General features: G+C 38.4%; 1 protein-coding gene and 1 non-coding gene across 9 annotated transcripts in view; both read right to left on the reverse strand.

Annotated features, from left to right (window-relative positions):
• Positions 1 to 3,461: 3,461 nt before the first annotated feature.
• Rbms1 (RNA binding motif single stranded interacting protein 1) overlaps positions 3,462 to 24,086 on the reverse strand; it is a 217,164-nt gene continuing 196,539 nt past the window's right edge. For 4 of the 8 annotated variants that reach the window (XM_004835880.4, XM_087199332.1, XM_021265725.2 and 1 more), the window contains 9 exons: positions 15,639 to 15,754; positions 14,627 to 14,676; positions 14,409 to 14,502; positions 11,903 to 11,950; positions 10,997 to 11,047; positions 9,524 to 9,634; positions 8,364 to 8,444; positions 6,898 to 6,982; positions 3,462 to 6,129 (listed from right to left, as the gene is read on the reverse strand). In XM_004835880.4, coding sequence (XP_004835937.1) covers positions 6,905 to 6,982; positions 8,364 to 8,444; positions 9,524 to 9,634; positions 10,997 to 11,047; positions 11,903 to 11,950; positions 14,409 to 14,502; positions 14,627 to 14,676; positions 15,639 to 15,754 — 629 coding nt within the window. In that variant the 3' untranslated portion in view covers positions 3,462 to 6,129; positions 6,898 to 6,904. The remainder of the gene's footprint in view (positions 6,130 to 6,897; positions 6,983 to 8,363; positions 8,445 to 9,523; positions 9,635 to 10,996; positions 11,048 to 11,902; positions 11,951 to 14,408; positions 14,503 to 14,626; positions 14,677 to 15,638; positions 15,755 to 24,086) is intronic. The other 4 variants (XM_004835883.4, XM_087199327.1, XM_004835881.4 and 1 more) reach the window with 3 other exon arrangements.
• Positions 23,593 to 23,723, reverse strand: LOC147829920 (small nucleolar RNA SNORA3/SNORA45 family). The gene has a single exon (XR_015447493.1). It is a non-coding gene; the product is annotated as a small nucleolar RNA SNORA3/SNORA45 family (small nucleolar RNA).

Genomic DNA, 24,086 nt, shown 5'->3' on the forward strand with positions numbered 1-24,086 from the left:
GTTGTGACAATATCTAAGAAATTTTTCTGATTATAAAGTGTTTTCATGTTAGTAAACTGGAAAAATTCAGAAAAGTATGAGAAAAAACCCAAACTTTCCTTGATATTCTCACCCACAGGTAAGCATTTTGAAGTAGTTTCCCTGAAATATTAAATATCATTTCATAATGATAAAACTGTCTAGTTCTGTACCTAACATTTTCCATCTTATACCCTAAGCATTTTTCAGGTCATATATGATTTCATATTCCCTTACATAATAATTATTTATTATGATTTAAAAGATAAAACTGCAAAGGGATTTTTATTGGTTTCAAGTTTTAAGACTCTCGGCAAGTCTGAGAAGTCAGAAAGGAAACTATTTCACCTAATAGTAATAGTAATAGAGGATCAGGTAGGGTAGGGAACTGATGTGAAGTCCCAGGTTGTTCCTTTGGTTCCATTATCTGGAATCTCCTGTAGTACATCTGGAAGGTGAGCTGATGGCATGGAACGTGGAGCCAGATCTGAGGAGGAAGAGTTAAAGCTGAGGGGAATGCCTAACCCAAAAAGAACAGAGCCCTGGACTCTCATTCCCACATTTTAAGAATGACTGGCCTATTCGGCAGCATCTCATTTGGCAGACCCTAAGCTGGCTTGAAGAAGTTCCAATGACATAATGTTGACTTGGTAAGCAAGTTTAAGTGCTGTTCCAAAAAGATAGAGAATGCTCTGTGAGATACGGTGTCAGTGTAGGTTCAAGCAGGGCAGGTGGCCTTATGGATATCAGAGGGTAGGAGATACTTGCAATCACCTTAATGATCTGGGACTTGTATGAGCAATGGAATGATCTAGATTAAATCTTAGCCTCTGAGGAGTCACAATTTTTAGAAAAATAATAGCATTAGCATTTGTATTCAATCCAGTCATCTGCTTTCAATTCTGAGCAGCTCAGAGACCTGCCAGGGCTTTCTCACTCCTGTCATGTGGTTGCCAAGCACTGTGGCTTCCTCCCTGCCTTCAGCTTCCTTGAGCCTTAATATTCACTCCTGAGCCAGGTGGCTGCCAGCAGTGCCAACTATGATGGTCCATGCTGTGACTCTTACAGAAGAAGGCTGAAGAGTAAAATCCTCCCTCTAGTGGCTTAAACTCAAAACACTCTCTTGCCTCCCAGAGATGCAGAACATGTATGGAGGAGACAATGGTGCAATTTCACAGCACTGAAATTCCACTGTGCATGCAGTTGATCCCACATGAAGGACATGCAGGCAGGATGCCTCCAGCTATGCCAAGAATGCCCCACCACCACACAAGTGACTGCCATTGCAAGGCCCAGTCTGTTCCCACCCTGGCCCTCAGGGCTTATCTCATCACTTTGCTATGGGAGGGGAAGAAACTGCTGAGTTCTCCTCCCTTCCCCACCTACTTGATGCCTTCTTAGGCTCTTTCTGGAAAGGGATGGTTGTGACATGTTAATGACCTTTGTCTGTCACTAGATCTCTTCCTTTTTGCCTTTCCTAGTGGAATGAGGCTATCATCACTCAGATTTTAACATTTCCTGAGCAAAGATGGGAGCAGGGTGGCATCACCTTTCTCCTAGTGAATTTTTAATCAGGTTTGGTGGAGTTTCTGAGGTGGAATTCAGGCTCTAGTGTATATACCTAGTGCCACTGTCCAGGGACAGCATGGACATCTGAGTGGCAAGGTGGCTCCCCTGCATCCTTCCACTTCACCCCAGCCATTCAAGAGGGAGAAATCTCACACTAGTGAGCAACTGCCACATTTCCTTCCCACCCAGCAACCTACCTTATCAGAGGAGACACAGCCTCATAGCAAAGCATGGCTGTTTTGCAAATGTGTCACCTCTTTCCTTTGTAAACATGAGCTATCACTTTCTCTGAACATCACTCTGGTTTAATCTTCTCTTTTACACATAAGAGGTGGTCCTAAGAGTATTTATTAATTTGTGCATACAGTTTGCAATTTGTGTTCTGCATTAGTGGATTGAATCGATCTCTGATGGAAAACATTTGGGAAAAAAAGCACCTGCACTGAACATATAGACTTGTCATTATTTTCCAAGGAATAGTATGCTATTTATATAGCATTTACATTGTATTGCTAAGTAATCTAGAGATGATTCAAAGCATACAGGAGGACACAGGTTATATGCAAACACTATGCCATTTTATATAAGGAACTTGAGCACAAGCAGATCTTGCTATCTGCAGGAGTCTCAGAGCCAGTCCTGTCCATTATCAGGGGACAACTGTATAATGTAGCCAGATGGATGCACCTGGGACTTCTGACATTGAACTTTCTTAAGATACCTAAGGTGTCTAATAGCCTAAATAATGTCTCTCCCCACCACCTCCGTGGTTGTTGGTCATGTAAAAGAGCACTTACATGTGTGGCACAAAAAATGAGGTCACAGCTTACATTCTTAGCAGCTTTGTCTGTCTCAAAGCAACCCTGCTTCTTGTGCTCTGACATTTCTCCCAGAAGCACTGGTATCAGGGGTACAGGCTTCCTCTTTTCAAAGAGCCACCAAGTGCCCCGGCTTTCTTGGCTCTGGCAAGTGAAATCTTGTAATTCACCCTTGTCTAAGCTTCATTTCCTAAGTCACACTGTTTAAGTCATGCCTCTACACAGCAGGGAGGCACGCAGACATGGAGGGAAGTGGATCTTTTTGCTAGTCCTTTTACCACTATGACAGGGCCCCTGATTAGCATAGCGCAAATGCTGTATGAGAGTGGGAGCCTCCTACCGGGAACAGCCAGAAAAGGTCACTTTCTTTCTTTCTTTTCTTTCTTTCTTTCTTTTTCTTTCTTTCTTTGTGTACTGGGGATTGAACTTGGGACCTTGCGCTTAGCGAGGCAGGTGGCAGAACCACTGAGCTAAATCCCTGGCCCCAAAAAGGTCACTTTAAAAGAGGGCTTGGTCACAAAGGCTTGGATGAGGTGATCTGATGTCCTTATTCATTCACTTGCTTACTGCAGGTGGGAGACAGTTTTTATTTCATCCTCCTAAGCAATGAAACACTCAAAAAGGTAGCAGCAAGCAAAGAATGAAAGGGGTCTGATTCTTTGAAGAACAGAACAATTTTAAGAACAGAACAACAGGGCTGGGAGTGTAGCTCAGTGGTACAGCACTTGCCTAGCATGCAAAAAGCCCTGGTTTGATCCCCAGCACCATTAAAACCAAAACAAAAACAGTTGGGCATTTTGGGCTGGAGTTTTCCCAAGACGAGGTGTGGTGTGTTGATGATGTCTCTGATCCACTACATAGATTTAAATAACCATCAAGAAGAGTGTGGAAAGATTTTCCCAATTCTTTTCAAGAAAATGTATTTTGAGAACATACTGAATTTGATGTAATTTTCAACTCATTTCCAAACCAATCTACTGAGCTGAAGAGATCAGAAGTGAAATGAAATTGATATACATATATTTAACCTACTTAAAAAAAAACAACAGGAAGAAAAACGTTTCAGAGTTTTTTATTCAAAGGTTGTCAAAAGAAATAAAACAGAAAAAAGCTAACAATCTGATCAAATGTACAGTTCAAAAGTGTCTTTTGGCGTTTAACAACAAGTCCTAGGAAAGAAAACTACAGAGTTATCTTGAACCGGACAAATAAGTTACCACTGGCAAGTTTGTGGCACTAGTAAAACAAAAATAAAAAATTAACTCTCTTGATCATATAGATATCTCTATGAAAATCTTTTTTTTCAATCTGTACAAAAGGTCTTTCTTCATAAATTAATTTTTTTATAATTTAATGGCTGTCTACTATGTGATGTTTAACTGATTCTCTTTTTTTTTTTTTTTTTTATGTACAGAGGTTATGTTTCCCAAATCTTACCCAGACGAGTATGGCACTTAGTTCAGACATTTCTAGCAGCAGATTTCCCCTCCCCTCTAAATGAGCTAACAAATTTCTGCCTTAACTAATGCAAAAATATCAAGTAGTGAGATACCCAGGTTTATAAACGTACTAGGTACACGGAGGGTGCTGCGTTCAGTCTGGACTTTCACAAAGCAGTACTATTTCAGGGAGCATAGAACCAATAATACCACAACTTTTAAAAAAAGGAAACAAAAACAAAACAACACATTTCTCTTATGACTATGCAATTTTCACTAGATTCTACACTTCTCAGAGCAGCAAGGACTTTTGAAACTATGAAATGTCACTGACATCTATAATCAAATACAAGCAATAAAATTTAAGAACTAAAAAATACTCAGAAGAAACAACTGCTTAGCCCTAGCTCCTGCGCTAGGAGGATTTGGTCTGTGGAAACAGGGAGGGCCAGCAACCTGTCCCCGCACAAAAGAAAATAGACTCTGAGGTAGATAACTGATCATACACAGCTGACCAGACAAGCACACAGTTTTGGAAGACAACTTAATTTACCATTGCTTTTAAAACGTATGCGACTGCCATAATAAAAGAGCTTTAACCGTGAATTAGCTCATGCGTACTAAAGTAGAAATAACTGTGTATTTATGAATCAGGAATTTCATAGTTTCAAAATTGATTCTCTTTACACTTGAACACTTGTAGTGATGATGTAAAGTGTGGCACTGCTTGGATCCAAATCTTCCTTCATGCTTTTTTGTTTGTTTGTGTGTGTCCATACATCAATTAAAATTATAAAACCTAAATGCAAAGGTACAAAAAAGGCACATTCTCCTAACCGCAAACTGGTCCGGCAAAAATAAAGAGCACAGAAGATGTGATGCTGAGACAAGTTGGAGCTACTGGTTACTGGCTCTTCGGTCTTTGGTGAAGTTACCTTTAAAAGTGCCAAGTCATTTTTATTTTTCAAATTTACCTAATAGGGAGAGGGAGAGAGAAGGAGAGAGAAGGAGAGAGAAGGAGAGAGAAGGAGAGAGAGGGAGAGAGAGAGAGAAAGAGAGCGAGCTAGTAGCCAATCATTTTACTTCTATTCTTATCTCAGCTTATGTTTGAAGACAAATCCTTACTTTTAGCTTTTGCCATTTTGTTGCAATAGCAACATTTTTTTCCATTTGCCAGATCCGCAGGCATGATTCTCATCCTAAAGCACTATCATTAGTATAAAGGAAGGACAAAACATTCGGTGACTCCCCTCCCCCGCCCCCCACCCCTAACGCTACCTACACTAAATCTAGAACATCAAGTTAGTTTTTTTTTCCTGAAAAAAGGCAAAAAAGACTTTACATTGCATCATACAGCAGATATCCTAAATCAGTCAAACTATCAGAGGAAACTGTTGGCATACAGCCTTACAAACAATTTACCCTATTAAAAGTTCCCCAGTCAGAAAATGTGTTTCACACAAAACATTTTTCCCTTCTTGCATTTCACTACCTTACACATTATGTGAAAAATCATTAAAAACACCTACTACATATTTAAAAAAGCCAAAATGTCAGCAACTTTTATTGACTACCTTTTAAAAGCCCTATGCTGCTGTTTTACAAGGCATAATAGACCAGCTCATTGGTCAAAGCATTCTACATCATTAGTTTGAACTAACTTTTACTGAAACAGCTACAGCATCAAAAGAGTTAAGGCAAATTGGAATTCATAGAAAAGGATAAGACACTTCACACTACACTGAAAGAAAAACATAAAGCTAAGAAAAGACATTGACAGCAACACTGAATTACAGCAACACTCGCACGGCAAGCACAGAACACCATGGGTGAAGTCGGACGATTTAAACGTCAAAAAGCCCATTTCATACAGCTGAAGAAAAAAAACAAATTAAACACAAAATGAACAAAACCACAAAAATCCGGTCATGCACTTGGATAAGTCTTCAATGGTCTTTGTGCATACCCAGAAAATTGAAGTCTTCTTTTCTTTTTTTTTTTTTTTTTGCATCATAACATTTGATAAAAATCTTTTGTTTTTTTTTTTGTTTTTGTTTTTTACTAAAATAAACCTGTTCAGGGGAACAGCTACTAGATGAATTTAAGGGTTTTATGCACCTTATAGAACTTATAGCAAAAATAGTTTTAGTTGATTTCATTATAAATAACGTTTTCAAGAACCTGTGCAAAACTGTCAATAATTTCCTAAAGCACAATTGATCAGAAAAATCCATGATTGTTCAGCTTTCACACCCTTCTTCACATAAGAACACCCTTCTGTACATCTGGAAGAGAAAGATAAAAGAGAAATGCTTTTGCAGATTCAGTATAACACACCACAAAGCCTTGTAATCTCTTCCTTGTTTAAAAGAGCTAAATGTTTGAAGAAGGCAGTGCTCATCACTGCAAGCAGACTGAAAGACACAAATTCTACGACTGATGGTCACTTCCAATGCTTTGACTCTGCCTTTCAAAGCTGGAATGTGGAAAATACTTGTTTCTCTCAGGGAATCAGACCTGAATTCACATGGGTCTCCAAAGATGAAGGGTGACGTTATGAAATCAATAACATATTGTTTCCAGGGCAATCCTGACTGAAATCAGGTTCCACACAGCTATTATACTGCAATATGCATGGTAAAGTGAAAAGTTTTTAAATTTGTGGTTCAAGTGAGAGTTGGGAGTAAAATCTTTTGATCTAAGGGCCCTAATTTTACTCTCACCATCAAAATATTGCTAATCTTATAGTTTATGAGTACTGGAATAATACAGAACACTTGTATTATAGGACAATTTTAGTACTCGATGGTCTCTGACGTTATGGATTTTGTTTTGGAAGTGAGTAAATATACATTTGACTTTGATGTAAAACACATTGTTCTTTTTGGACCGAACAGTGAATCTGCAAATTCACAAAATCACTGATTTTAGCATTTCAATAAGATTGGATGACTTGGCCATGATTGAAGCAGTTATTCTAAGCAACATTTTGATGAAAGAACTATAGATTTATATGATTTGTGCCCACTGCTATGGAGACCTTCCCCTCATACCTCACAGTTACTTATTGGGTTGGAAGGTATATGGAGAATGGTCATTAGATGTCTCTACAGCCACTTGTTGCTGACCACTCGCCTCCTACAACAAAAGGGAACAGATAAGACATGTTAGCAATGAAATCCTAACTCTGCTTCTTAGGCTTGAATTTGTTCAAGAGCGTAGATATTAAAAACAAGCACAGTTTAAGGAAAATTTCTTAATGTCATGCTCAAAGCTTCTAAGTTTAGTAATTCCTCTAAGTGGCTAAAATGTCTGACAGATCCCCAAAAATCTCTCATCCAAATGTTTGACTTGCCTATATTTTTTTTATCAAACAAATTTTTTAACTTCTTATTCCCTGAGGCCAGATGTCATTTGGAATTCAGTATCTTCAGACTTTAGAATCTGAGATGTAGTATGCATGAGCTGTGTTCATACAAGTACCACCAGCAGGGTCCAGGGCTGTACCTCATAGTCAAACATGCCAACAGCTCTAGACTGAAAGGCATGAAAAAACTCAGTATGTGGCATAAAGATTTTGTCTTGTCATAGTTCAAGCTGGGTTTTGCCATAGGCCAGGGTTTTTGATAAGTATTACAAAGAGAATTTTTATTTTCAATGTTTTTGAAAAAGTTTCAGAATTGCAGATAATTGAGCTATGGTAACTTTGGATGTCTATAATTGCATAATCAGAAGCAAATAATAGGAACAAGTCAAGGAACAACAAATAATAGGAACAAGTCAAGTCTTTCTTGAAAATGGAACCTTTGGGATAAAAATCAATTGATGAATTTCCTTGGAATTTTAAAGGTACTTTGCAGGAAAATGTTATGCTTCCTGTGCAATAATAATTCAGATGTCAGATTCTTCCATGCCAATATCTTCCATAATAAGAACTAAGATTTAATCACACTAGCAGCATCTATAAAACAGGTATCCTTTATCTGTTATAGTTGTATTATCTGTGTTACAGTTTTGAAATATTAGCTTTTCATTTTCAATAGGTATATGAATTCTGATTTTTTAATCACTATGATTACTGACAGAATCTTTCATATTAGGATTGTAAACTTCAATTTTATCTTAATGTTCCTTTAAGTATTGGGCCGGGGATTTAGCTCAGTGGTTTCACTGCCTGCTATGCAAGCATAAGGACCCGAGTTCGATCCTCGGTACCAAAAAAAAAAAAAGTATCATCTTGGAGTTAACAAGTCAAAACTTTGAAGGGGTAAGAAATGTAAGACAAACTTGAAAAACATTTCTGGGAGTCTTAGGGATGTAGCCTGGATGTTGTTATCCTATTTTGTATGGAGGGAACTCTATTTTATAGTTGAAAATAACACTAGGTATATACTCCTGCTAAAGTCAATTCTTTATGCAAATGTTTGGTTTTTGATACATTTTACTTTGAATTCTATTTTATTCACTCATTTCAAAAGCTACCCATTGCCAGGATGGTCACTGGATGGTCTGTACCCACCTCAACAGGAACGGCTGTTGTCTGCATGTGTGTGTACTGCGGCAGGTAGGCTCCTTGCATAGCTGATGTGGCAGGCATGTACTGAAAAGGAGAATAAGGTCAGGATGGGCCATGGTAAACCATGCAAAATTCAGAGTAGCCGGGGAATACTGAGATGGACATAGAGTATCTGGAAGTCTCAAAAAAGAAATTTAAATGGACTAACCTCAAAGATTAATTAGTGCTTTATTAAGCACATGGAAGCAAAGTCAATATTTTTGACTTTTTGAATTTGTAAAAAAAAAAAAAATCTAATGTTTCTTTGGATTTCCTAACAAAGAAGCACCATAGGTAAAATCATTAAAGCTTCTCTTCTCAATAATTCAATATTTTAGAAAAGTTTGTTATTTTCTAGCAGCTTCCCAAACTGGTAGATAGAATTATTTCTTTAGATGGAAACCAAAGCGTGGATGACTTACACACCTTTAACAGATCACTGCAGATTAGGCCCAGGAGCATAGCTTTCCTGATGCCAACAGTCACCATCTCCCAGAGGGAGAAGGAATTCTTAGTCTCAGGGCTGTGTGTGTGGCTATGGCTTAGCCTTCACATGAAGTTACAGCTGCTTTTGAGTGTAAAAAGGGAAAACATGCCATCTTTTGATCTTTTAAGCCACCATGGATACAAGCTGAACCACATGCCTTTGGTCATCTCTTACGATCTAAACCCCACACATATCCACCTGGAAGCTGATCTCATACAGCTCAACATCATTACCCAAATGAGTCCCCTGGACTCTGGTGAAAGAAGTCAGTATGAGAGTCATGATTAAGTTTTCCTAAATTCCATAAAAGAATTGGGAAACATTTCCTGCCTTCACCATCATTTATCACCTTCATCTTTTGCTTCATGAGATCAGAGCTTCAGGACACTGGTTTTAAAAGTGAGATGTGGCCATGGGTGAGTGCTATATTTTGACAAAAGAGAGAAATCCACAGAATAGATGTTCAGTTCTTCAATTAATCAAGAAATAACAGTACTACTCTGTGGAAAGCAATATGGGATGGTGATGAGAGAAGGTCAGACAAATCTTTGTCTTCCGAGAGCCTGTGATTTGATCAGGAAGACACAGGCTGCATTAATTTATTTGTGGAGGCACATGATATTAAGTTGCCACCTACTGTTCCGGTGCTGCCTAGTGAAAGATGACTCATCTGCTGGGCCAGAGGGTTGATCATGGATGCGGGCTGTAGTGACATGGTGTGCTCCATTGAGGGAGTTAGCACGGCGCCCTGGAGAGACGAGGCAAGAACAGTGTGAGACAAACTGAGGGAAGAGTAAGATTCTGAAATTACCTTTTACAAAAGAAATCCCTTTGTTGAGGAATATGAAGCAAAAATAATGTCCCTCAAACTTGCAAGTAGTATCATAAATAATTTCCTAAAATCTAGGTTGCTTTTCCTGAGAATTTCTATGCGGGTTAGGGGAAATGGTATTTTGGCAAACACTTCACAGAAATCCTGTATTAAGCTCATCCTTTCCCTTTACTTAGCTGTAAAGCAGGCTAGCCCAGCAGGAGGAGCTATACCTGAAACACAAGTTATGTATCGATTAGTGGATACACGTTACATATGAATGTGTCAGTATATGTGGATCGGTGGGTGTACGCATGTGCATGTACACACAAATATAAAAGGGTATATATCACTTAATACACAGACACCCATATATCACAGAGAGCTCTTCTGTGTTATCACCTAACCTTGTTTATTTGATGTCCTTGTCAAAGGTCATCTCAGTACGTCTTGCTCAGAACCTGTTATCCCTGGACTGCTGCTTCATACCCACCTTCAGGTGTTACAGTGTCTACTATAGGAGGGATCTTGAGACAAATTCCTATCTCATCTTAAGGTCAAGAGTTGAGTTCTTTTCCTAAACAGCTGCTCCATTTTAATCTTATAAATACTGTGAACTGTCTTGCTTATCAGGATTCCCATTTTGCAATGATTCCTAGAAAGCTTAGCTTCAAATCTGTCACCTTCTTGTGCCAAATGTGCAGATCACTGTGACCATTTTTAGCCTTATTTATGATTTTGTTCTCTACCCTTATTCTTCTACTTTTTAAGGCCCTGTTTTGCTTCAATAACTGGATTTTGTGAATCTTTAAAAATCACATTAAATATCTTATATAATAATGTGATGTACAACTCATTTTTAATGTATGTAATGTACATACATTAGAACAACAATTGTTTAAGTTACTTAAGTAATCATATTTATTAGTTAGCAAACAGGCTAAGTAACACTGATGAAAATCTCTTCCTTTATTTTGAACTTTATGTCTGCATTAAACAATTTAGAAGTATTGTAAAAATTTAGCTACTCAATTGAAGGATCTCCCACTGAGCTGGTATGAGTAAGAAAACAGTACCCTCCCTCATGTAGAGTATATTTTAAATTCTTACAGAAAATTTAATTTAATGTCCACTATTAATGTGTGGTAAGGCAAAAGTGCATGGATGTTTTACAATGAACTTGTAGATTTTCATATTCCATGTTAAAAATTTCTCAAATCCTGCATCACTTTTGAGAAATTGTTTTAAGCACAGACAGCTTACTTGCAAAACACAAGGCCTCTAAGATCAAAAACTTACAGGGTGCTGTAGGATGTATGGTTGAGGTTGCATCCAGGAAGGACTTTGCACCTGGAAAAAGGAGGGTTTTGAAAGAAGCATTGATTTTCATTGTAATAATTACCTAGCTCTCTAGAATTCTTTTTAATCATGTTAAAAATCTACAGAAGGAAAGTAAAGAAACAATACTATCAATGATTAAAAAGATTAAGGCAGTTAGAGTTCTTGGCAAGCTGGTCACTCTGAATGGGATGAAATGATTATTTAGAACCAATTTCTATTTAGCCACGTAAGCAGTATTCACTGAGTATCAGGCACCAAAGAGAAAAAGGTGAACAAGATATAGACCTCACTTTCAAGAAATTTAAATAACTCAAACAAATTAGTGAAGAGTGTTAAGGTATGAACTGGGTGTTTTTGGAATATGGATGAATGAAGATTAATTCCAGCGTATCTTATTAGAAACTAACCTTTACACAGTATGGAGCTATTTAATAAGAAAAAGCAAATTCAACTTATTTTGATACCCAGGACATTAGGTTTCAGAAACCTTGTATGGTGATCAACCATTTCTAGTTAGTGTGGAAAACAAATATCAGAAATTCAGATACAGGAAATTAAACTTCAGTAACTAGATCCTGGCATCTACCAATAAAAGGGTATCTATGCAGTGGACCCTCTGAATTGAGAAATAAAAGGTAAGGTCAGGTTATGGGAGGAAAGCATGTATAATCTGCCACTTAAGAGCCCATCAGTCCATTTCTTGATGCCCAGGGCTTTCCAGAGTCTATGTAATTTAAAAATAAGTTGCAGATTCCAATTCTTAGCAACACAACCCTTCTGTAGCCTATCTCCCAGTGTTAACTTTAGAGATGCTACAGACAAGATATGGGAAGAGTCATGAGGGAAGAATGCATTTTGATTTACCTTGATAGCAGAGCCCCGATACTTGTTTTCTCTGGTTTCCTTTGCCACCTAAGGCAGACCAAAGTTAAGTGCTTCTGCCTTGTTAACGTTTCAGTTATGTGGACTGCAGCCTTTCCCCAATGGGATACTGGTGCTTTCCTGCAGATGCCAATTTTTCAAATCCAACTACACCAGCATATGGTGGTTTAGTGGAGAAAGGCCCATTCCACAGAGTGTAGAGCCCTTATATGATAAATTATGGGAAGGCAAGCAGTTCCTTACGGCCCTCAATTTGGGCCAGATGTCCCATTTTATTTATGCTCCAGTGGTCTTAATCTAATTGCTTATACCATTATGGGGTTAGGGAGCTATGACATCTAATCCAATTTTCTTTCTTAAGCAGCAAATCAGCTGCTGTCAATTTCTATTCCTCAATGTTCCCTAATTATAAAATGGGAATAATAATCTATGATCAATAAACTCTCTACCAATGGTTCTTAACCTCTTTTGAATCATGGATCCCTTAGAAAACCTGATGAAAGAAATAGACTCCCCTGACTCTCAACTAATTACCCTTGTGCATGTATATACACACATGCACACACACCACTTTGCAAACAACTAAAGAGGATTGTAGGTCACCTAACTACAGCTTGTCCACTGACCCTACCTGGTGCCTAAATGTATGGGGTTAAGAATCTATCTGAGAGGCTAGGGCACTGAGTGTCAGGCAAATGGATTGAAATTCCACATGTATCTTAGAACAATACAGAAAGCCCAGTAGAGGAAACCAGACCTTCAAAATGATACATTATTTCCAGTTGGCCATATCAAACTGATTACCAACATTGGCCTTCTAATATTTTGTTCTATGAAATGATTCTGAAATGCATATTGCTTTTATATTAAAGAAAGAAGTAGTAAAGAAATGCTTTAGAAGTTGAAATAGCTATAGCAACATAGATTGATATTAATATACAAATCTTTGATTTTCCTAAGAGGAAGTTCCTATTTTTAGTGATATATAAATGACAGATGTCAAAATTCAGATAGTTTTAATACCAGATATAGGCATTATTTATTAGGGCAAATCTCACTGAGTCTTAATAGACGCAAGGAAAAGATAGAATCTTGTCTTAAAGCATTAAATGAGTGAAATTAAAGCAGCATTAAATGAGTGAAAACTATGCCTAGCAGATTAAAACATCAGGATAAATAACCTATATCTCAGGGAGAATAAAGAAATGAAAATGAGTGACAATTCAGAGGAAGGGGCTTAGAAGAACCTAAAAGTTCAGGGAGGTGACTACTACTTTAAAACTTCAGTTTTAGCACATCTAATTACTTCTATTATTCAGCTATTTTATTTAATTTTGCTTTAGACAGAACTAGCTTTAATATTGGCTTATGTTGACTAATCTATTATTTTAAAAGTACAATTAATATACCCTTACTATCAGCCAGCTATTAAAGATAATAATAACCATAGCTTATATTTATTGAGTCCTAATGATATGGCAGGTTCGTACAGAGCTCTTTAGGTAGGCAGTCTTGTTTAGTTCTTTTAATTCTCTCAAGCTTATGAGATAGGAACTATTATTATCCCCATTTTAAAGATGAAGAAACTGAGGCTTACAGAAGTTAAATAACACAGCTTTTAGATTAGATATTGTAGTCCCATAACCCTAGAAATTAGGACTACAGAATCCAATTTGTTTTAAAAAGAAGACACAAAAGTTTAGTCACACAGGATTCTAACAGTAAATAGAAGAAAACTCATCTCCCACAGGCAGGAACTGAACTCCACCCTGATGTCCAGGTGGGGCCAGGCAGTGGGCCTGTTGAGGGCCTGGTACAGGAGGAAAGCTGCATGGAGGCCTCTGGGTGCAAAGAGGGCAGGAGCGCGCTCTGAAGTATGGTGAGGCCAGTGTTAGGACATGGTGTTTTGTGAGACTTTCTCAGTTGCAGATCTGTTTTAAGGCAAAGTTCCCTTACAAAACAACACAAACAGGGAGGTACTACACCTTTTCGCTTTGGGGGAGAGGGGGCGCCGATCTCATCTTCATTGCTCACTTAATGATCCCTAATAGAGAAATATCTTTATGTACTAGCATGTTTACTGGTTCTTTGATCAGTTCTTGCTAATGAGTAAGAAAAGTAAGGGCACACACCTACTCTGCATTTTGCCTAGCTGCAACTGCCTGAACTTTCAATTTTGGGGACACATGGTGTCCAAAAGCTGGGCCCACACTGGAGGAAAATGCAGGTTCACCTCAATTCTGAGATGCTATGATTCCAAGGACTGACGACTGACAACCATTTCCCTGGCTTTACATTTTTCTATTCATAAAAGCAAATTACTCTGCCAGATTAAAAAGTAGCTTATTCTAAATTGGGTACGCAGGCTGCATAAAATTTGACTTAAAGTTTTCTTATAAATATTCAGAATTTTAAGACACATAAAAATGCAGCAGAGATTCATAGTGCACAAGTTGTTACACTGCGGATGAATCCTAAAGGTACAAACCTGGTAGGCAGATACAGGAGATGCAATATAGGGTGTAAGAGAAGTTTGAGTGATCATTCGGTTTGTAGCAATACTGTATGGTGAAGGATAAAATCTAGAACAAACACAAAAGCCTTTATTAAGTAATCCTTTAAATAGAGTAATTCATGGAACAAATGTCTTATATTTTCCACCTTCATTTTCCCTCAAGCCATTATGTGTTTATTTTCACGACATACCCGTTCTGTATAGCAGCCGTAGTTGGGTCATAAGTGAGTGTCATACTAGCCTACAGGAAAGAGAAGGAAACATAAATGTTCATCTAGAAAGGTGTGATTCAAAAACTCCACATTTTAAGAGTCACTGCAGCAGACAATGACAGTGGCATTTGATAAAGTGGGAGTTTCTGTTAGTCAAATATAATTACAAATTCAATAACATAATTAAGCTCTAAATCCTAAAATTAAATAGAAAAGCCAGTCCCTCCAGGGGAATAGCTACATTTCAATTGCTCAGGTGGCCACATGTAGCTAGTGGTTATCATTGGACAGTACAGATTCTAGAACATTTTCTCCAGACATACTTGGATCTAAACATTATTTATTTTTTAATTTTAAATTTTTAAAAAATTTTTTGGTACCGGGGAACAAACTCAGGTCCTTGTGCTTGCACAGCAGGCGGCAAAACCATTAAGCTACATCCTCGGCCCAACATCATTTATTAATGAAACAATTTATTGAAAATAAATATAGAGAAGTGGAGGACCAATATTTTATGAAAGATTGAAGGTTAAAAATGATACAAAAGAATGATTTAAAAACACAAAAAACCACCAAAACCTAAAAACACCCTCAATGACAGTTATAGGCTATTTAGAATACTTTCTGAATGTTATAAATGTAAACCTCTCTAAAAGGTTACATTTAAACCATGACAATCAAAAATAACCCAAACATTTGTGCATTTTGACAGATACTTTTAGAACCCTTTTCCTTAGCCATCATTAGCTGATAAACATAGCTGTGTCCAGCACCTATATGTCCATGTGGAGAATCATCACATTTTAGTGTCATATACACTGAGAAGGATTTCCATCTGACATCCCTTGAATCATAACATAACAACGCGAAGAAGGTTTAATCTCGGCACCTATTTCAGAAGCATGGAAGCCAAATAGATATGCTTTTTGTGTAACTCTTCATGGGAGGTTTTGAGAGCACACCCACACTGAAGTTTCAAGAAAGGACTTACAAGTCTCACCTCTCCTTCTCTATGCCAGGGTCTTCCATTAGGGATATATTTGTTTGGGTTCTGTCTTTTCTTCTGTCCTCCATCTGCAAACTTGCACAATAATGGTTCGGTGGGAGCTGAGTAAACAGGGAAAAATAATATACAATAGCAATTATATGTGTGTGTGTATGACAAAATGTAATGGAATTTTTTTTAATAGAAGCGGTATTAGTACTATGAGGGAACTGACAGAACACTTTACAGGTAAAGCTTTCTCAGACCTCTATACAATTATCCATTGGTAAAAAATACAGTATAGAATAATACACTAGTTATTATTTCCAAACCAGAGTGTCATGACATTTAAAGAACCTTTTAAAGAACTATTTTGCTGAGGAAGCAAAGGAATCTTCCGATTCACTTCAGTGCTTTACGTGCTTCTTTTTAGTCTGGGTCCTCTACAATTCCACCTCTACAGTCACCAAAATAACCTTCAAATGAAAACAAGACTGTAACATCCTGTCTTCCCCCACTTAAAACACCTCCCTAGTTTCCCGTATAATTCCTCAGGGGACCCCACTTCTCCCAGTAGAAAGCAACTTCCCGTTTATACCGCTTATACCATATTTTTATTTGGAGCATTTAAAACACTTTGAGTGTGGTTACCGTTTAGTTTCTCATTGCCCTTGTCTGTTTCATTGTTATTGCATCCCCAGTACCTAGGTGACAGGCACTTTGACACTACACCATGGTTGAATCAAGGTATGAATTTAAATAGGTCTCATTTGTTTGTTTGGGGACACAGGAGCAGAGGTAGCTGTTGGTGAGAAAGCCATAAACACCTGTGCATCTATTTAAAGGTTTTGTGTGCCTGGTGGTGGTGTTTTCCTATCTACCCACTGCACAAAATGATCCAAAGAAAAACTTAAGAAGCAAATATAGAGAACCAGAAGATGCAGAGACTCATTAAAGGATATAGTTAAGGGGAAGAAAAAAGGCACAGGCGGTACAACAGCCACCTGTGACTTTTCCTTTTCTATGATGGAAACAGTGGTGTATTCCTGGAAGTTGTGCATTTTTCTGTATGTTTCCAGTTAACGTAATAAAGGCATTCACACCTTCCTGTCTGGTTCCCACATTCAGTCCTTTGTCTACTGCAGAACCATGATTACTACTTTCAAGTTTTGTTTCAAAGTTAAATAACCATGAAGAGAAAAATATTACTTGTGGAAAATTTACTCCTTTCTTCTTTGCCTCTTATTATCCTAATTCATCTCTTATTTTATATCACCATTACCCACCCACTAATGACAGGGTTGAAGCAATAGTGTCTCTCAACACTTCTCTGCCAAAAAGGAAAACAAAACAGAGCACGGAACTGTAATTCCTTCTCAGTGAGCTGTCTAGGCTGTTGTGTGGCACTCTTCTCTTCTATGAACCACTCCAGAGGGATGGGTTAGGATGCAAGACACTTCTGAATGGTAACTGTAGTACAAATATGCTGTGGTGCTCTCCCAGGGGTTCATATTGGGAGCCTGGTTCCCAGTGCGCCATGCTAAGAGGTGGGGCCTAGTGGTAGATCCTTAGGTCACTGGGGTATGCCTTCAGAAAAAGTGAAGATAGTTCTCCTAAGAGCAAGCCCAACCCGTGAACTGCTCTCTGGCTTCCTCTTGCAACTTTCCTCTCATGGACCACCTGCAATGTGGTCCTCAGTGGAGCCAGGCTGGTGCCTTTGAACTTTCAGAACTGTGAGTTAAATAAACTTTTTCTCTTTATAAAGTTATGCAGCCTCAGGTATTCTATCATAGTAATAAAAATGAACTAATACACAAAGTATAGGGTGTTTACAGTAAAAATGTTAGGTGTCTGGGAGAATATCAGCAAGCCTTGTCCCTAACCACTACAAAGTCTCCCTTTATTTACTTTCTGACTCTAACCTTCTCTATCTGAGGCTTTCCTAAATAAAGAACTTCCATGTAAGGCAAACTGGTATGAAGTGAGATGGACTGAAGCCAAATCTCAGAGGCAAATGAATTATACAATTTGTTTTACAGAACAGGTGTTGACTCTATTTTCACCATCACAGAAGGAGCGATGAAACCAAGAAAACCTTCTAATCACTGATGATACTTTTGATTCTACAATTGGATCATTAAGGAACAGATGGAAAGTCAGGCTTAGAATATAGCACACATGCAGAAGGAGAGAATAAAGGATAAATCCTTCTGAGAGTAAGGACTTATCACATCGGCAATTCTCCCAAGTTACTCATTTTTGAAGGCAACCAAACAAATGTACAGCTTAAAATTCCAGTAGGGAAACTCCCATCAATCTCTGGGTCAATGTCTAGGCATGCATGCGAGCATGCCTGGAAGGGGTTGGAGGGTGCCCCACCTTGACAATTAAGGACAAATAATGATGTCAGGTAAACACAAATGACATCTTACTCTCTGCAGGTCTAGAAAGGTCCTTACAATATTTAGCATCCTCTCCAGTCAAATTTGAGGTTATAAGCTTTTTACACTTATTTCCATTGGGCAGGAGAGAGTATAATAAACCCTGAGGAGCTGGCACTTTGTGGGTGTTCACCATGAGATACTTTTACCTAGAGGCTTTCTAAAAACTAGCTCTCAGACTGAAATTTAACGTGTTTTTTGGGGGAAAGAGTCTGCTTGGCTCAGCAAGTGATGAAATTTTTCATTAGAGTAATTTCTTCCAGAAAAAAATGGACCAGGTTGGACTCATTCTGGAAGTTCACACTGGGCTGTTAAAGCAGGCAGATGTGAATGAAAGCAGGCAGGTAGCAAGACCCGGTGCACACTGAAGCGCAGCATTTGCTGAAAGACCAGGGTGCCTATCTGAGGATGTGCTTCCAATACACATTCACTCATCTAGATGCTGCCCTGTCAGAGAAAACAAATCCCAGGTGACAATAAAGCCTGTGAAAAAATGTATAGTGGTAAGGTAAACATCAAGTGAGTGATGGCATGTTTGTAAATACATCATTAAAAAAAAATACAGGGGACAGGATGTAGTTGAATCTTTCAAAAACAAAAGACTTCAAAATTACATCATTTTATCTTCTCATCAAGATATTTTTCCCCTCTGAAAGCAAAAAGGCCAGTAGTTAAAACAGTGTGTATACTGGCAGGTATCCCTTTTCTTAGGCAAGCAAGATTTTTATTTTAAAGGACTGTAATTGGTGAAATGATACACATTTCATGTCTTTTAATGGCTTGTTTCAAATGAAATAAAAGTGCCCAAGTATTCCACATGAAGCAATATAAAATTCTAACAACTTTTTCTCTCTGAAAATTCTCCTTGGTTTATTTAACAGTGGAAATTTTTGTTAAGTGTCTACTATGTACCAGGAACACAGGAGCTGGTGATACAGTGGTGGATAAATTAGTCTCCATTCTTCCATGGAGCTTGTACTTCAATGAGCACGAGAATGTATCTGATGCTATGAAAACTTTGTATTTATTTATAGGACAGACTCTATGCAGTCATTTGAGTACAAATGTCTGACATTAATACTGAAAATCACTTCCATGATGCCTGCTTTGAGTAGGCACAATGTACACAACATAATCTTCCACAAGTCACCTCACTGAACTAAGCAACCCTAAGGACCTGGAGCTCTCTGTAGCTGCAACAGGATGGACTTCTCCTCAGCATGTCCAAAATGAGGTTTTCCAGTGCTTTTTCCCATCCGATGCTGACAGAAATAACAGCTGGAGATTGTTCCTTCTAAGCTCCCATTTTTCTAGCTGTCCAGTATTTCATCTTAATCAACATTCTAAGAAATGTAAACTGTCCATGACAGAGCTTTTCCATCAATTTTGGAAAATCAGTCCACTCAGCAACTGTAGTTTTCTTTTTGTTAATGTTGTCTACTTTAAAATGGGTTCAACTAACATATGTAAGGAACTACCTGGGCTCTGCTTTTAAAAATTCCAACCTAAGAATCCAGTAAATATAAGGTGTGATCAAATATACAAAGAATATTTAAATTAAAAAATTACTATAAAAGACACATTGCCATTAACTCCCCTCAAAATACCCCACACCCTGCTTCGAACACATGTATCCCTTCATTCTTGCTACTTTCTGAAGTTCTGGAAGATGTCTTTCATGTATTTACAAGATGTGATCAAAGATACAGTGAATGCTGCTGCTGCATGCCATTCAATGGAGAAGCAGTCTTGTGGAAACACTAGAGTGTCTCTTCTTCCACTTTATCTGGTACCACGCAACTTCTGGCTCCTTCCCAAAGTCAAAATGATCATGAAAGGCAAACATTTTGAGTCAATCCAGGACGAGACAGCCACCACAGTGCAACTACAGATTAAGAAAGGCTTCCAGAACTGCTTCAGAGAGTGGGAAGAATGATGGCGTAAGTGTGCTCAAAGCAATGGGGAGTATTTTGAGGGGGATTAATAGCAATTTTACTCTTAAAAATTTTGAAAAATTTAAACTTTCACTGTATTTTGATCATGTCTCATATACATTTTTTATGTGCACAGTGTTGCTTCCTGTTTCATCCTCCTCTGTTTCTAATGAAATTCTGCTCCTTTACCAACCAGCAGCACATTTATAGCCTCTCTTTGTGAACAGTATTCCTTCTAGGCCTGCTTTGTTAGGAGTTGGTCTCCCCTCCTTTCCTTTCCCTTACACAGTGTTTCCAGCTTCTACTAAGTTTGAGGAGACAGCAATACTTGCAACTTATTCATATGTTAGCTTTATTTCTTCTGGATTTGATTTTTTTTTTTACAAGAATTCTTTTTTCACCTCATTTTCAACCCCCTCAAAAGGGTTATGTATCTCTAAAAGAATGATTAAACAATATTAAAGACAGGTTAAAAGAAAGCAAAAACTCAATACCATCTCATCTCCCCAACATAAATATTTTAATATTATACTTTTACTGCCTTTCTAAGTCTACACAGATACATTTATTTTTTTCACACTTTCAATGACAGGTCTGTTCTTCCCACCATATACATATATTGGGGACCTTTCCTTACCTTGTTATAGAATCATGTGTCTAGTTGTCACATTGCATTTTACTTGAAAAGGGGTCATGCATAGTGTAACGCTGTATGAAAATCTTATCTTTGTGCCAGCTGTTATATGGCGGTTGCACTGTATGGTGGTTAGGACACTGGCTTCAAGGTGGGTCAACCTACGTTTGAAATTAGCAGCCAGTGACTCTGTGCAAGTAACTCAGTGTCTGTAGTTTCAAATGTGTGAAACAGGGATAACAGTACCTACTTCAAAAGACTGTCAAAATTAACATATAAAGTGCTTAGAACAGTTCCACAAGTACTGGAGCTATTGTTATTACTTCTTTGACAACAGCGGGAGCTCAAAGGTTCGAATTATGGCTCTTCCCCTCACTTCTTAATTATTAAGATAAATTCTCAGGAGACAGACTTGTGGCTCAGAAACTAAAACTGTTTTTTGGGACTGGCTTGCTCTGCATGGGATTTGATTCTGAGGGATTTAGTGGGCTGGCTAGGATTGCTGCCTTAGCTTCTCATTGAATGAAGAAATGTTCAAGTTATAGTTAAAGATGAAATTACTGGCAAACACCTTTTAGAAAACTGTTTCATAGCAACACCCACATCTTCCACACAAGATCCTTGTGCTTTAATAAAATTACTCCAGTATTTACTGCTTTGCACTGGGAAAACCTGATAAAAACTTTGATTTGTGGGCTTGCTGTGGTGTGTGATCAATGGTGATAGCAATTCCCTGAAGGGAGTACCGTCACAGGCCTGGCACAGCACTCAAGGCATCTGAGGATGAAACACTGCCATGTCTCTAGTTGTGGTCCCTTGTCAATTTTTAAAATGAGGCTTTCTTCTGTGGTATAGAATCTGTTCAAGGTTTGGATCCACAAGAGATCCCTTGCCCCACCAACCACCGGGGATTGTTCTAGCACTTCTGCTTTCATGGCAATGATCCCTTATTACAGATGACTCTGCAGTGCATATCTCATGCTATGAACACTTAGGCCCTGTTCTTCTGTAACAGTGTGTGAGAGACATGTGAGCAGATAACAGTCTTAAAAATACAATCACAAGGTACTAGGAGCAAGATCTTCAAGCACAGTTATCCCTTGGTATCTGCTGGGGATTGGTTCCAGCACATTCAAGTTCCTTAGATGAAATTGCCTATTTACATGAAACTTCTGCATATCCTCTCATATATCTAAATCACAGAGATTACTTACAACATATAAGAAAATGTAAATGCAATATAAATTGTTGTTGTAATGTATGCTGTAGGGAATACTGACAAAGAAAAAAGTTTGTACGTGCTCAGTACAGATGCAACTTGTTTTCCTGAACAGCTTTAATATATGACTAAATAGCAGATGTGGAACCTGTGAATATGGAGGACCAACTATATTTTGTCCTAGAGCTCCCAAAATTTTGTTTTTATGGAGTAACAATGTTTAGGACAAATATTAAGGAATCAATTGGGCAATAAAAAATCTGTGAAAAATGTTCAGGTCTTTTCCTAAAATTTTAATCCCCCACCCCCAGCATTACCTCTTCTGTCTCCTGGAATGGGACAATGCCCTAGCCATATCACTAACACAGAGAACTAGGACATGTGGGTGAGAGTGGTTTTCAAGTCCTGTTAGGCACATACCCAATCTGAGTAGCCAAAGGACACCAAAAGCGACACAAGGTGAGCAGCCTGGCAGCAGTCACAGTGCACGCCACTGGAGCTACTCCATGATGTGAACAAAGCTTTATGCCTCCTGACAGAGTGATCCAACACATCACAGAGGTTAACAAGCCTGATACCTAGGACTAGATACTAAAACAAACAAACAAACAAACCCTGCCCATAGCACTCAGGGACTTATTCAGACTCCATTAATGTCATGGAGAGGCTGAGCGAGATGGGTTATCACATCCTGCAGTACTGAACATACTTACTGAGCTTAGTCCTTGGGAAGGCAGGGGTGGTGGCGTATGTCTGGATAAGCAGGATGACAAGAGCTGTTCTTAGCTCCAAGAGAATTCCAGCTTACACGTCACACACATCTGTCTTCCAAGAGACTGTCCTCTCTTCCAGGAAAACACTAGAAGAGCATTTTTAGAGACATCCCTGAATCATTATCATGACCAGTGTTTCTGCCTGGGGGATGATGTCTCCTGGTTTGGATGTCAGTTCTATGTAACTAAAACTTTCCAGCATTTTTTTCCTAATATTCACTGTGTGGGAAACTATCACCACACTATTTCTCCATCATGGAATTTTTATTAAGCAAGCATTAGGCAGTTAATGAAAATCTTTATGGAATTCACCTAGGTTGTCTCACAAAGAAGTTATGGGTCCTTTTACCCTGGTTAGGGACTTTCTAAGCAAATCTGACTTACTTTATACTAGTCAGAACTTAAAACAAAAGTAAATCAAAGTAAGAAGCAATGCTCCAGCATTTTCAGGAAAAAATGAGTGACTAGTTGGGGAAAGACAGAAGGAAATGTCTTATGAACAACCCCACCACCACCACCACCCAACAAACTATGTATCATATACATTTAAAGCATCTGCTGTAAGAAAAGATAAAAGCCTCTTTAAAATATGGTAACATCAGACATGAAAGCACCAGATTTTTAAAAAGCATTTTAGAAAAGACATTGCATTAAAAATTGTAATGTAGTACCTTAGATTTTTGTAGAACTCCAAACAAGTTCCACATTATGCACCATGGCCTGGGCCAGGGCGGGGAGCGGCTGGCACAGGGAAACTCAGCTGACACCAGGATTGAATGAGTGTGAGCAGGAAGGTGGGTGATGTAGGAAGAGCAACTTCTCAGGTTCATAGCTGACCTCTTTCACTTAGCCACCAGAGATGTCCTTAAGTGTGTCTTGATTAAGATGAGTTCAGTTTATTTTCAGAAAGTGTCTTTAGGGACTATGACTAAAATGCGTTTCCTTTTTTGCTTTACAGGGGATGTTTCTGACCTGGGCGCTAACAGGGGCACTCACTGCCCCCGTCAGTGAATCACGGCCAGCAGATTCTCTCCGAGAACTCCAGCACACCAGGACAAGAGCTGTGTCAGGATGTGACTCTAGTCTCGGCTCAAGTAGGTTTCTTTTCTATACTTGGCTTCTGTCATAGGCAAACTGCCAACTGTGCAAGAATCCAAGTACTCTGACAGGAACTATCCCAGATAATTCTGCTTATGCCAGCTAAACAACATGCATCATTAAATAAACCATCCTCTGACTGTATTTATGAAATGTTATGTCTGCCTAGCAATGAGCCTACATTATTTAAACATTCAAATGGTGGCTCATTCAGTTTACCCTTGCCTGACATTTTTATTTTTCACCTGGTTCTGATAATAATCAAATGTACTCCATATAATTGATGTCATATGGTAATCATTCAGGTAATAAGAGAGGGGAGAGCAGTAGCTAACAAACCAACTAGTACTCAAAG

The sequence above is a fragment of the Heterocephalus glaber genome, unplaced genomic scaffold (genome assembly GCF_053883595.1).
Source record: "Heterocephalus glaber isolate CG9 unplaced genomic scaffold, H.glaber_assembly_v1.0 deba00000347, whole genome shotgun sequence".
NCBI lineage: Eukaryota > Metazoa > Chordata > Mammalia > Rodentia > Bathyergidae > Heterocephalus > Heterocephalus glaber.